The sequence below is a fragment of the Adiantum capillus-veneris genome, chromosome 26 (assembly GCF_014529385.1).
Source record: "Adiantum capillus-veneris isolate H3 chromosome 26, ASM1452938v2, whole genome shotgun sequence".
NCBI classification, from domain to species: Eukaryota; Viridiplantae; Streptophyta; class Polypodiopsida; order Polypodiales; family Pteridaceae; genus Adiantum; species Adiantum capillus-veneris.
This window is the reverse complement of record NC_140956.1, coordinates 83,961,898-83,977,111: the sequence shown is the minus strand read 5'-3', so window position 1 is coordinate 83,977,111 and position 15,214 is coordinate 83,961,898. Positions and strand designations below refer to the sequence as shown.

The 15,214-nt window shown below is 44.0% G+C and overlaps 1 protein-coding gene across 4 annotated transcripts in view; it reads left to right on the top strand.

The window, feature by feature from the left end:
* LOC147423751 (protein HESO1-like) overlaps nt 1-14,963 on the top strand; it is a 60,015-nt gene extending 45,052 nt beyond the window's left edge. For 3 of the 4 annotated variants that reach the window (XM_086501042.1, XM_086501043.1, XM_086501041.1), the window contains exons 9-10: nt 7,704-7,796; nt 8,192-9,322. In XM_086501042.1, coding sequence (XP_086357168.1) covers nt 7,704-7,796; nt 8,192-9,004 — 906 coding nt within the window. In that variant the 3' untranslated portion in view covers nt 9,005-9,322. Of the gene's footprint in view, nt 1-7,703; nt 7,797-8,191; nt 9,323-14,053 lie in introns of those variants that run through there. The other variant, XM_086501044.1, reaches the window with a different exon arrangement.
* Nucleotides 14,964-15,214: the final 251 nt, after the last annotated feature.

Genomic DNA, 15,214 nt, shown 5'->3' with positions numbered 1-15,214 from the left:
TGTAGAGCCAACTCAGTATAGCTCAATTTCAGTGCGAAACATAATCAAGTATGGGGCTGGTAGGGAATGCTTTTCCTGTTTTTGATTGATTCTTTTTTTTCTTCTTTAGGAGGTGCAGGTACCCTTCCGTTTGGGATTTGTATCAGTAGGAGATTCACTGGAGTCAAGTCTCTGGCATTTGCCAAGCCATCTCTTGAAGTAGGTTTAGACGAGTTCAAGAAAGAGATTCCCTCAGACAGGGTGTAGATCCTCAGATTGAGAGTTGTGACTCCCTCCTCACTGCGAGCAAGTATTCCCATGAGTTATGACTCCCTAGTTGGTCTTGCCACTGAGCAAGTAGATTCAATCATTCAAGGCAGCAGTGTGGTGACTTTGCCCCACCTTTCATTACTGTGCTCGTAACATTCCTATAGTAATAGGGAATCTCTATTTTGGGGGGGGGGGGGGTGTGGGGGGATCAACCCATATTTTGGCCATTACTTTGGTGTCGTTTGTTTTTCTGTTTCGGTTTGAATAAGCGAGTGGATTCAAGATTTACGATAATTGCTAGAATTATGACATTGAAAGCTTACGAATCTTTCCCACTTGTTGAGCTTTTTACACATTGAGTTGCAAAAGTATGTCTCCTCGATTGTGAGAAATGACACATTAAGGAGAATCTCTTGCGATTCTCTCTCTCTCTCTCTCTCTCTCTCCTCTCTCTCTCTCTCTCTCTCTCTCTCTCTCTCTCTCTTCTCTCTCTGTGCGAGCGTATAGAGAGAAAACCTGCGCGCGTAGAGAGAGAAAAATAAAATAAAAAAATTCTTCTCCCCCCCCCCCCCCCCCCCTTGCGGCCTTCAGTCATGAGGAAACAAAATGGCAAGGGATGACCCTATGGAGGATGCCATTCAAAAATGCAAAGAAGAAATGAGTGAGTCCATCAACAAGATCAATCGCCACCTCCTAGGTACTATTAACGCACTCGACGAGCGCGTGGTGGCACAGGGAAGCACGATACGTACACTTGAGGATCGTGTGAAGGCCCAAGATGAGGAAATCGCACTACGGCCCAACAAAAAGCAGAAGAGGCCGAAAAATGGATTGAGATTGTCAAGAAAGGAAAGGGCAAGGAAATAACCCCTATCCCCACACCAACCATCATTAACTTGACACTAGAAGAGGAGCAAAGGAGATGTGTGCAGGCCTTACACGTAAGGATTTGTGGCCTTAGAAATCAAGATAATGTGGATGAAGAGGTGAAAAAACTCATGATTGGTGGGGGTTAACGAGCATACACATACGAGGGCTTGGAGAGTGGGCAGTAAGAAAAATGGGAGCAACGGAGAAACCTTGAAAGAAAGGGCACTCATCCTCCCTTTCCCCTCCATGGAAGCGAAGGACTTCTTGAAGAAGAGACCGACTCTAAAGAAGACTGGCATCTTTCTTGGAGATGACCTCACCCTCTCGCAGATTGCTCATATGCAAGAAGTAATGCCGGAAATTAGAGCAGCAAGGGAGAAAGGGAAGATTGCTTTTTACAGGTGGGAGGGTGGTGATATTGGAGCGATGCTCCGCATGACGGTGCGAGAACTATGGAACCACACTAAAGATGGCAACTTGGAATTGTAATGGGTCACTCCGACTTGATGTAGGTGCCTTTGAAGATAGTTTCACAGGGAGAGATCATTTTCTACTCTGAGACGCAGCAAGCCCCTAGGCAATCCATGCCGCAGGTGAGCGGATATAGATGGGAGACAACCTGTAGTCTGGAGACCAGATCGGAACATCGAGGACGGGGCTCAAGGGGAGTGGCTGTTCTATTCAGGGAGGAGTTGCAGCCATTGATATATAAAGCGCGCAGGGATGAACAAGCTAGGTATATGTGGGTGAGGCTCAGGGCAGATACCTCTACATTGCTATCTGTTACTTTCCTCCTAGTACGTTAGTATATGCATCACCTAGAGGACAGTCCCCCTTTGCTATTCTGAATAATGACATATGGGAGTTTTCCAAGGATGTTGACATTGTCATACTAGGGGACTTCAATGCTAGGACTGGCCATCACCAGACAATATTTTATGATACTTTAGAGGAGATGCTTAGGGAGCTGGACGTTACAGAGATGGGCCTATCCAGACTATCACAAGATGAGGAGTACACTGAGTATGGCAGATACTTATAGATATGGGAACTGCACATAGATTGGCCATTTTGAATGGCCTACAAAGATTTTTCGACAGTTGGAGGTTTTACTTTGCTTTCCACACCGACATGGTACTAGCACAGTGGATTATGTTATGGCCCACCAGCCAGGTCTCATTCCATTCTTTCAGGATTTCATAGTGGACACTAGACAAGTTGGAGTAGTAGTCGATCATGCTATCTTGTCTTTCACCCTGACATTTCAGTTTAGCACAGCTCCATTAGGAGAGGTCCCCACGCATACTCGGTATACCTTCATGAGGGAGACGGATTCTGTGTATATGGATGAGATATACATGCAGCTATGCACTCAGGAGCCGGGACGGCTACTAGCTAAACTCACCCAGATATTGATAGAGACGCTCCATGATGCAGCATCAGAGGCATACCCCCACAGCTAGGATACACGGAGACGATGTGGGAGCATGCCTCAGAACAGTTGGTATGATGAGGAGTGTAGAGAGACGAGGATCAAATTGCTCATGGGTATTACCACACATAGACAGTCACAGATTATCTTTCACCGCCTAGTGCGACGAAAGAAAAGGTCTTATCTATCTTAGCTCGAGCGGGATCTGTATCAGCTATTTATGAGTCAAGACTCAGGCGAAGCATGGAGGCCATTCCACGAGCACTCACTACCACCAGCGGTCACCTCCACAGAGACATGGGGGGAATGTGCCACATCTCTCTATACAGCACCAAGGCAACCACCTTTGCCGGATCCACTAGAGACATGCCCGGAGACATGTTCTTTCTTTACTGCCGAGAGGGTAAGGAAAGCCATTGATAGGATGAAGACAAGGAGAGCACATGATCATGACGGTCTGGTAGCAGAGCACTTTATCCATGCCAGAGATATGCTTGCAGAGCTCCTTGCTATGATGTTTAATTGAGCCATGTATGAAGGCTTCCCTGAGACTTGGAGTATATCTACGATTGTGCCTATTTTCAAGTCAAGAGATCCCATGATTCCCGGGAATTATCGCACCATCATGGTTGGTCACACATTAGCTAGGTTGTATGCATCCGTTCTTGAGCAGGAGCTGAGTAGACGGGCAGAGCAAGAGGGCATACGAGCACCAGGGCAAGTAGGATTCAGGAGAGGTTTCTCCACTCTTGACCAGATTCTGACACTCAGAGCTATTATTGAGGAGGGTAGACACCATGGCAAGAGGATCTATTGTAGCTTTGTGGATTTCTGCAAAGCGTTTGACACAGTGCCAAGAGCCTTATACGCAGACTACAGGACATGGGTGGAGCTGATATGGGGTATTCTGGATTTATCCAAGACGGTGATGGGGCGGGTTCGCACTACTGAGGGGATGCCTGACATGGTCCACTCCACTATTGGAGTGAAGCAGGGATGCCCCCTATCTCCGACTCTTTTTGGGATGTATGTGGATGAGTTTTTAGACTATGTAGAGCGTGAGAGAGATAGAGGGGCTCAGCTAGCAGGGACATGGATTCCGTTGTTACTATATGCTGATCATATTGTGTTGATTTCTAACTCTCCAGAGGGGATGCAACGTTATTTAGATGCTTTGCATACATTTTCTCGTGACAGTGGATTGTCTGTCAACTTGGGGAAAACCAAGGTCATGGCGTTCAACACCACACCAAAGTGGGTCAGGAGGTCAGCACCCACATTTACGTATGGCCAGGAGACTGTGGAGTACACAAATGCGTATACTTATCTTGGGGTAGTCTTCGGTGGACCGGTGTTTTCATTGAGGAGAGCATCAGAGACTAGACTGACGAGAGCGTATGCAGCCTTGGGAGGACTGGAGAGGATGTGTTCGCAGGTTCAGTTTCAGGAACCGCGAACAAAGCTCTGGCCTTTTGACACTCTAGTGACTTCAGCTATGCTCTATGGGGTTCAGGTATGTGGACCCTCAATAGATCATCATGGGAGATCTGGCAACATAGATGGATGGAGATGTATGGAGAGGCCTCTAGTCTCTATGATTGCTCAGATGATCCGGGCTAAGGCCTCAGTGCCGCATGAGATTATCCGAGCCGAGAGCTAGCCCCCCCCCCCCCCCCCCCCCCCCCCCCCCCTCGTGGTGGAGGCATTGACTAGATCAGTTTATGGGATCTTGCTAGGGACAGATACGCTCGGCTTGGCCTGGAGTCATCTCGACAACTACGCTACAAGGCGATAGATACAACATGTTGGTATGGAAAGATGACAGCATGATTTCAGTCACATGGATAGATTGCCTCCGTTTCAATACTCCCTGGATGCACCCCCCGTGTTTCTCACACAGATAGAGATCACCAGACTCATACGCCAGGATCTGATTCAGCTAGATACCAGGAGCACATGGATATGTCCTTCTACAGAGTGCATCTTCTCCAACTCACGGAGGACGGTTTTGTGACTAGGCTTGCATACATGGATACACACTTATCTCATGGGATACGATGCGCTATTGGGCAGATACGCACATCCTCATATCAGCTCCAGATTGAGAGTGGCCGATTTCGAGGGGTGCCAACAGGGCCCAGAATATGTCACTTATGTAACTTAGAGCCAGAGACAGAGCTGCACTACACATGTCATTGCCCGGCGTACTATAAGATACGCGGCCGCTTCCATTGCCTGTTCAGAGAAGGTTTCGGACCATTTTCTAGAGTCATGAGATACAAGGATCAGAGATGTCTCGGATTGTTCCTGCTAGAACTGCGCAGACTTAGGGAGAGCTTGCTGAGGACATCAGGGGAAAGACAGCCTCAGAGACGAATCACAGATTTCTTTACACCAGCCAGGGGAGAGCCAGAGGAGCAGTCATCACAGCAGATCTCAGAACCCACCCACACTAGAGGTACGTTGCTTGACCGAGCCACTGAGCTAGGCAGATCCATACGCCTGTGACCTCGGGGGGTCTCCCACCATCGACGAAGGATACAACAGAAGATACGGATCACTCTAGCTCGACATGCAAGACGCCCAACCAGAGTACTGACCATGGAGGAGGTTGATGAGATCCGACAACGACCGATGAGAGATTTCATTTGAACCCACCAAACACCCCCCCCCCCCCCCCCCCCCCCCCCCAATCTCGCCTCAATTCCGAATCAGCTTCAGATTCATTTCCTTTTTTCCTCTCTCCTTAGTGTTTTAGTGTTAGTTCTTTGTAATTCCGTACTCAGACATGATATCAGATTCACCAATTGTAACTTTTTGGTCTCATAGGTCATTTTGGCCTTTCGAAGACGTTAATATAACATTTCATTTCATTTCTCTCTCTCACACACATACACACAACGTGGGTGGTTGCAGATGGTAACTCTCTCTCTCTCAACGTGGGTGGCTGCATGGCAATTCCCCCCCCCCCCCCCCCTCTCTCTCTCTCTCTCTCTCTCTCTCTCTCTCTCTCTCTCTCTCTCTCTCTCTCTCTCGCTCTGTCTGAAAGCTCTGTGAAGGAAAGGCAATGGGCGACGAGCTCGGCGATGCGCTGGCTGAGTCCTGTTCTGCAGAGGCAAGGCAGCCTGGAAATGGACGACGAGCTCGGCGATGTGTTGGTTGAACGAGCAGGGCAGCCAGAGCTGCACGTTATGCGAGGAGGCAGCTTCATAAGTTTTTTTTAAAACTAGTTCAGCGCACTTTGTATCACGCAAGCCATTCGCCCACATGGCTTAAAAGCAGTGACTGCCGTTGCTGGCCGCCTGCGTTCGAGCCTTGCAATCATACCCCTTTTACAAAGGGACTTCAGACGAGATAAAGAGGTAAATACCTCGTGTGGAGATGGGAATATTCCTGACTATTGAATAAGTTGAAGCACCTACCAGTATGTTAAGAGAGCGGAAAAGAGGTCTTTTTGTCAAAGTGAGAAAAGGTCTAAACCTTGTAGTGGAAGGAGAGAGGGAGTCGATTGTCCGTTTCTCGCATTTCAGTGTTTAACGCACTAATGAAAACCAAAGAAATGTGAAATTATCAACTGGACAAATCACAGGTATGTAAGTTGTATTTCAGAAAGTTGTATGTAAGTTGATGACAAACAATATATTGATTCGCCCACTTTCTTGCTTTCTAGAGCTCTATGATAAATGGCACAGATAGTTCAAAACGACTAATCTGGGAAATTGTTTACGGACATTATTTTCAGTTCTTCTTTACTGTCTGTTTGATTTGATGTATGATTGATGATATATAAAACATTCTGGACTTTCAGTGATGCTTGCATCAGTTTGGAGAAGGTGAGATCTTAGCTTCATAACACAAAAAACCATCAGATAGAACTTAGAAGTCTCCACCATAGGCCATAGTTAAAGCCTTTTGTTGAAGCTCAATGCAAGCATGAGATGTGGCAGGTGAGATCTTCACTTCTTAGAGGGCAATACACCCTTTAGAGGGTGCTGCAATTGAGGGCCCCTTCAGCTATGTCCTGATTGGTAGGAGGGGGTGCGCAGTGAAGGCAACAGGTCAAACAATGCTGCTTGCACTCTTGAAACAGGCGATAGCCCGTGATAAAAGGCGCATCGTGAAGGTGGGGGGTGGTTGAGGCACCCCCCCCAAGCGAAAAGGTAGCAGTTCTGAGCCGGTTGCAGCTCTCCTCAAAGGGGTGGTCAAAACTGGGTATGGGGCGCTGTGAATGAAAACAGAGGGCCCTCTAATGGTGCCTTTAGAGGGCCCATGGGGGAGTCCTCTTAGTACAAGAAAACCTTATGGTTTGTCAACTGGAAGTCTCCGCCATCTGCCCATGAGGCCTCAAGGCTGCAAATTTGAATTTCCTTGATGTAGACCCCTTTTTTTTATTGACATGGTCTTAAAGCAAGTCTCGCTCCTTAAATCTGGAGGTCATGACGGGACGCATCGAGATGTTAAGTATTTGCTTAAGCTCTGTCAAATACAACTCGACAAGGTTGACGACATGGTCTTTTAACATTCCAATAGTTATAGGGATGTTTACGGTTCAGACATGCCCACCAGAAGATCTTCTACTTCACCTGCCTCCTCTGCCCTTGTTCACTAGACACGGAGACAATGTTATCGCTCCCCATAATTCCCAGCCATTCAGAAGCACCCTGGTCGTAAGGCACTTCGTCTGGAAGCCAATGAGATGCACTTGAGGTGCACATTCTGAATTTTCAGCTGAAAAGTGATATGCAGTGGTGAACTTCTGGAAGAGGGAGACTTGCCCATTTTTCTGTCGGTTTAGAAATAGGGCTTCCCCTTCTGGTCCATTGGGCATGCGTGCTGGTGGACTCTTTCGACTTCTACACCGTCTCCTTTGATCTTAGCCTTAGTGGAAGTGGTGCCTATCAATTGTGTGATCGCATTCTTTGTTTTACTCATGGCATTGTCAGAAATTATCATTGTTTGCTGTCAAGCAATTTGTCTTCAAGGAAAATGTACTCTTTTGGCTTTGGTATTTTCAACTTCTACTTCTATAGCTTGGATGCAGTATAATTGAGACTGTCAAAGACTCAAGTTGTCAAGATGTTTTCTGTTCAATGTAACAAACATCACACCTCTCATCGGCAGTATACTGGATTAAAGCGATACGTTTTTACAGGTCCTGGCAGTAAAAGATCTGTGGCAAGAGGGACTTTGTGCCAGTGCATACGAAGGAACTTGGACGATGACCGATAGCCCAAACTGGATCTTTGTGAGTGAACCACCCTCTTCCATTCAAACGCATTAGTTGTCAAAGGAACTCAGAAAGAGGGCCTTTGTATGAACGTCTGATTGTGCATGTCTGTGAGAGGTTTTCTCGCGGGGGTGGGGGGGGGGGGGGGGAGAGAGAGAGCGAGAGATACGCCCACTATTTGGCACTAATGACTCAATTAGAATGCCTTAGTTTTAAATAAACACAAGTATGATGGAGCTGATATCTCGTAGATGGTATCATTACCTTAGAGTTGTGAGTATGTTCATGTACTTCCAGTGAGTGCATGCCTTGAAGCTTGAAACGATGTAATGTTTGTTTCTGTTCTTGTCTACTACATAAACGGCACTGGGTCCTGATCTGATCGCATGTGCTGGTCCCTCATCACTGAACAGGTGGAAGACTTCACATCTCTTTCACAGAATGCAGCACGCGCAGTAAATGGTGTTGGATTTGAGGCCATTTACGATTGTTGTAACCAGGCCTTGGCTCATTTGAAAGACTATTTCATGGGGGTACATGAAGCCCACTCTCTGAAAAATTTGCTGTTTGATTTGCACATCAGTTCTGCTGTACACAAGCGGAAAAGGAACAAGGAAAGTCAAGCAAGGGCTGTGGATTACCAATCTGTTCAAGGCTTCATTGAGGATCCTTTCTCAAGGATCTATAATAGAAGGCCTGAACAGATCAGAGGGGATGTGTTGGGTACGGATTGTTTGACTCGAATGGGGCATGCTTCCATACCGCATAATGTGGTCCCTCCTGCAAATACTGGCCAGTTGATAAGGGAGCGTCCGGCGAAGCGATTGAAGTTGCAGCATGACCAACATGGTGATGACGATAAGTCGGTCTTCACTGACTGGCCACCCCTGCCTCATAATTCCGTCATGATACCTCCTCACGTTTATTTAGAAAGGCATTTGAGGGAAAATCAACTTCTCCACCACACACAGAGGCGTCTACAGATGGGTGAGCCAAGGTCATATATACCACCCATTCCAACGGTAGGCATGTACGAGCGGAGACATGTGCTGGAAGAGAGGGCAGCAGAAATAGCGTATGCAGGGGCACGAGGCATGCTGCCACTGCCAATGCCCACTACTGGTGCTCCATTGTATGCGGAGAGTTTAAGACGTTTTAATCAGATTGCATACCCAAACCCAGTACCATTGTATGGACACGGTGCAAGATGGCATGATCGATTGTGAGATTACAGCTCATGCCCTACCGTGACGGCTCATGGCGACCTAGGTATATCTGATGATGCATGTGATGGTTGGTCTGCTTGTTTGATGCAGCATTATCTACCCATTATCTATTCTCACATTCTTTTGAGACAGAGATCTTTGTAACAACCCAGAGACAAGTTGTGCACTTGCATGACTAAAAAAGGAGTTTTCAGCCAAAGCGTTCGAACTAAGGTAAAACAGTACTTCTTTCTCATGGAGTTAGAATGCAAGTTATGACTACCTCTCCATCATTCAATGTAGGGGTGTCGACAGTTTGTTATGTTTAGATGAAGCTCTTCCTCTGCTACAAATGTATTCGTACCAATGTTTTGATATGGGCGTACTTATCTAGGGGTTAAAACTCAAATGTACAATTCGGAGATTCGCTTTCGTGGTACGAGTAGAAGTTCTCAAACCAGGTTTTCTAGAGCTCTTGGCCTTCCCTTGAATGAAAGGAACTTTACGGCAATGGGGGTGGCAGAATCACTTGTTAATGTTGGTTGTGTTAAGGTGTTTTTTTGGCCTCTTTTGTTTTTCGTTTGTTTTCTTTTCTTTTTTGAGGGGGGGGGGGGGTGTTCCAGTTCGGAGTTCGTGAAAGCCCGTGGATTCTGGGTAACTTGCATTAGTATATAGAGCCAAAAAGACACCCTGGTTCAGATAGTGTACGATGTTCTCATAAGCCCTCTTGTGGCTCATGAGAGCTGCACTGAATCGACACAAAGTAGTTAATGGCATTGTTGCAAGGTGCTATTAAAATCAATTACTCTGTGGGCCCTTTAAAAAAATGGAAAACGTGCGCTGTTTAATGCAGCTACTATTGTGGGTTTGATGGCTACAGGGTAGTTCCATCAAACGACTTGATGGCTATTAGTGGCAGTGGTCAGGTCCCATTTTAGATTCCCTTTCAAAAAGAAAAAGAAAATTATATATTAAAGAGGCAACACAAAAGAGTACAAAGATCCCATAGGATGGGGGTCTAAACTGAAGCTAACAACCAAGGAGTTGCAACATCCTTTGCCTACTAGGTTGGTAGAACAAGGGGACAGGTGATTTCCATTGTTATTTTTTTGAATGGTAGAGGCAGAATAGTCCTTGGGGAGAGCATCCTGTGCCTTATTACATAAGATTGTGGCTAACTACTTAAGATCATGGTGGAGTAACCATAAGGGGAAGGAGCATTCATTTTGAAGACATGGGCATTTCTCTGAAGCCACATAAACCTTAAGATGTATCCCCTCCATATATTCCATAGTGGGATATCCAGGCCTTCGTAATTGCCTTGAAGGAGGTCATGAATTTCGAAAGTTCTTAGGGTGACTTGGCTGAAGACATTTTGAACAGCTGACTCCTGTCTTGAGTGTTTTATCTCCACTCCACACTCCTTGATGCATTATTAGTCATATGAGAGTGTTGTGTTTATTAGCCATTATGGGAACGCCCAAAGGCATTTGAACCTGTAGGTCCATTGCTTGCAGCTTCAGGAAACTTCCCATTTTCAGTTCAGCCTTTGCTTTACTTCATTTTCCACTCCCTTCTCTTTAGGTAGGCAACATATATTCCCCTTGGAAATTGTTTTTGGCTAGGGAAGTTACCTGTTTCAGCTGGTACTTGGTTGGACACCAACAAGACAATATATATAAAAGAAGGGAGAATATATTGATTGAGAACAAAGGCTATAGCAGATACAGAAGTCTGATAGTGTTGCCACTTCATTAACTTTTGTGTGAATTTGGAAACCACCCACTCCCATCTCTGTGCATAAGTGACCTTGAAGCCCATAGGTATGCCCAGAAGTTTGAAGATCTGCCCATTCCTTATCTCCATACATCCAACATCCAAAATATTCTAAGGGGCTTGGTCTTCGGAGATCTTATAACCAATTTCGGAATGATTGATCACTGATCCATTAGACTTGCAGAAAGTATCCAGGCATATCTAAAATTTTTATATAGTTCTACTCTCATTAGGCAAGAGAGAATTAGTGTCATCTGCAAATTGCTGCAATGCAAGATCTTTGTTAGTTCGAGGAATCATAATGCCTCTCATTAGGCCTTTATCTAGAGCATCTTGCACAAGCTAGCCAAGGGCATCGGAGCATATGGCATACAGGATTGGAGCAGTAGGGTAACCCTGTTTGATGGACTTTCTCAATGGAAAGATTTCTGAAAGCTCTTCATTTATAGAGACACTAGCACATGGATTCTCAAAAAGGAGTTGGATGAACTTAATAAAATTTTTGCCAAATCCTATGTCAGAGTGGTTGAAAAATGAAATCCCATTCCATCCTTCCATAAGCCTTCTCAAAGTGAATCTAAAAAATAAATAAATCCTACTCTTGGGCATACTCTATAGCCTCCCACAATGTAATAATTATCTGCATCAAGAATGAACCTTCCCTTTATGAACCCTTTTTGCTCTCGAATAATAATTCGATGCATGATGGGACTTAATCTTCTAGCTAAAGACAAGGAGAAAACCTTGTACATAGAAGCTAGACATGTGATAGGTCTCCAGTTCCCTAGATCCTCTTTCCCCCCCCCTTTTATGTATGAGGTTAATGACAACAATATTCATAGAGGTGGACAGAGCTCCTACTTTTAAAGCATCCTTCTAGATGGACAAGAGAAGGGGCACCATAAAGTCTTTATAAATTAAAAAAATTCAGGAAAAATTACCATAATACCCCTTTAATTTGTGGAAATCTCCAAAATACCCTTGTATCTATTTTGATTAGATTGTTCAAGATTTTATGATTTTTATTCCTGACATTGGAGATCCATTTTTGAGTGCTTAGCATGTAATTTGACACAAATTACCTTGTAAAAAAGGGCATTTAGGTCTAAAAATAATGAAGCAATTCATCTCCAAAGCATACATAATCAACTCAAAATCTAGTTTTAGCATCTTGTATTGATAGACAATCAGTCTTCTTACGAAAAGCTACAAATTTTTTAATCTTTGGAGAAATTGAATCTCACAACCAGGGGTATTTTGGGAATTTTGGAGAGTTTGAAGGGCATTTTGGAAATTTATGACAAAATATTGGGGGTATTTTTTGAAATTTTCAAATTTAAGGGGTATTTTGGGAATTTTCAGAAATTAGAGGGGTATTTTGGTAATTTTCCCAAAAATTCATTTGGGATGCCATCAACACCAAGTGATTTCTCGGGCTTAAGTGAAGAGATAAGAGTCAAGAACCTCCCTCTCTGTGAGGGGCTGATCCAACATTTTGGTTACATACTCAGACACTTCTTTTTCCAACTTTGGAAATAGTGGCTCTGCCAGTATTGTGGTCAACCCCTTTTTTGGGAGGTGAGGAAAAAATATCATAGAAAAAGTCCTTTGCTACCTTCAAGTTTTCATGGTGTGAAGTTGCAGCCTGTCCATCCTTATTTTTTAGCATAGGAATGAAGTCCCTAACGTTCTTTTTTTTAGAAGGTTATTTTTGTATGGTTTGTCTATTTTGCCAGCCCAAAAATCTCTTCCTCTCTTAAGTTTGGCTTTAAGCTCTATCAAAGGGGGGGTAGGAGGACTACTAGGGTTAGAGAGAGTTTCCAGCTCGTCTATCTCTTCATTCTTTTGTTACTCCTGATCCCTGGCTTTCTTTTTATACTCAAATAGTAGCTTCCGAGTGTTTTTAATAGCAAGATCCCAAGCCTTAATTAAAAACTAAAGCGTTATTGTTAAAGGAAGAAGCAAAAATGTCCTTCACTTTTTCTTTAACAATATTTGTTGAAAACAAAGTTTGATCCAAATGAGGCCATCCTGACTTGTAAATACACTCTTCCTCTTATAACTTAAAAACCACAGGAGTATGATCAAACAATAATATAGAGTTTTCCTTGTAGCAACTTACCTGTCAATAATCCTGTATTAGATCAAAGCTCATATAGACTCAATCCAACCCTCTGAAGCAATCCTGAGATTGTTTGTTGTTCCAAAGGAAGACTTGTACTCTTAGAGATATCCAAATGTTTTAGACTGTTTAATGCCTGTTCCCACTTAACTTGTTCCCACTTAACTTTTTCACCTCAATTGATTGTCTGTCCAAGTTGTTTCTACCATGTTAAAGTCTGCACAGATGCAAGAACTAGACAGGTTAGATAATTCCTCCCATATCGAGGCGCTTTCAACTGTGGAGTTTGAAGCATATACAGAGATAAAGTATAATTAAAGGGGCTGCCTAAAGAGATAGCCAACCAATTCCCCTTTATCTGAGATGCAAGTCTGTTGAACCAGATTGCTATACTTTTCAAATATACCCAATGTTGCATCCCCTTTGCCATGCACATGATTAGTAGTATACCACTTGTATCCTGCTCCCACCAACCATTGTACGCTGACTGCAAGATTAGGGCCATTAGCTTCAATTTCCTGTAGACATATGAAGTCAAGCTTCAAGTTAGAATCAATGATCCACCTTCTAATGACTTGAGCCTTGAGAGGATCAGTCAAACCCTTGCAATTAAATGAAAAATCTTTAATGTTAGGGCATTTTATTTCTTGCTGCTTTTCGATGGTTTGGCCAGGATATCAAAGATCTAGTGGGGTCCTTAAAAGTCTCTCTTTTCCTTTTGGATGAAAAGCTTGACGGCATTGGTAGCATGTCTTCTTCAGCTTGAGTCATTATGATGTCCAGGGCTTTGTCAGATTCAGAGCTGAGTTGAGCCTTGGTGATGTTATCTTGATCTTGTAGCTGAGATTCAAACAATTCATGATCTTCTTTCTGTTTGCCTTGGGCCTGAGTGTTGGGGACTGAGACTTCTTCATAATTTGATGATTCAACTAAGGACAACCCCCTGGCTTGATTCATGGGGTTGTCTGGAGGGGTAGTGACATTCAAGGCTTGTGGCCTATTAAGGTTCACTGGAGTAGGAGAGGATGTTTCTATATTAGCCTCTTTTACACCATTGTTTGTTGGCTCTTCCTGTTGGACTTTCTTGTTAGCTTCACCTTCCTATTACTCATAACTGAAAGGGTCAAAGACTTCTTGCAGTAATGGACTGAAGCTGTTTTTGTTCCTGGCAGAGGACTATTTTGGATTTTTAGTGCTTTTGGCACTATTTTTTTTTGCAACTGGTTGGAAGAAATCTTTTTTTTCTTGGGGAAATTTCTCCTGTGGGGACATAGGCTTGCAAACTTGAGTCTCCCTCAGACCCATGCTACCTACACGTGGCGCTGCACACTTGTCGAGTCGACCTGCAACCCTCGTCGCCCCACTGCCTGACAAAGCTGTGCAGCTTAGCTGGACCCTTTAAGGGTTTTTCTCACGCAATAAGCAATAAGAAAAGGTATTATTCCAATAGCGGCCTTTCCCACCTGCAAAGGAGCTGAAGTGCAACATATTTTATCAGAGGTCAAGCAGGTAAATCCGACTTCACGCATACACAGGAGACCTCAAGCTTCACAAAAAGGAAGAATTTTTTCTCTCATTACCCCTAAAGTTTGTAGCTCAAAATTCAATTGGATTTCAAACATAATAAAGTTGCAATGTATGCTATGAAGCTTCCAGCACTCACATATCGTTATCCTCAACGAAGAGAGGTGATATTCACCGAGAAAAAAAAGAAATGTATGTATCATTCAAGAATTTCTCTTTGCTCTATGTGAGAAAATTAGACACTCCCCTTGTCATACCTGGAGGTGAGACCTTCCTCGGAAGCATTTTATGTGAGAAAAACTTTTGTGCCGACTCCATGCACATTGCCATTTGCATATTGTTATACCTTTAGCAAGAAGAAATCCAAAGGTGGCAAAGCTATCGTCAATAGTAGCGGAGGTAACAACAACAATAACAATAAAGGCAAGAAGCCAATGAAAGGAGAAGTTCATGTGGTCGAAGAAGAAGTAGGGGAAGAAGGGGAGGTTTGTTTTGTATAGATATACTTTGAAGATCCATCTCTACCTTCTCTAGTTTAAGGGGAGGTATTATTTGTCATCCTGTGTGGATAATTCTTGTCATCCTTATTGGATAGCGTCATCCTGTGTGGATAAATGGGTTTTCATTATGTGTTACATGCCCAAGGGGAGGTAACTCCTTCACACATGATTAGCTTAGTATTTGGCATTTGGCCTATAACCTGTTAGGTTTTCTATATGGCTATGTGTAAGCCAAGTAGAGAAGGATTGCCAGTCGGATATGTATTCAAGGCTTATAAATAAATCCCTCCATGTACATATTTTATGCTA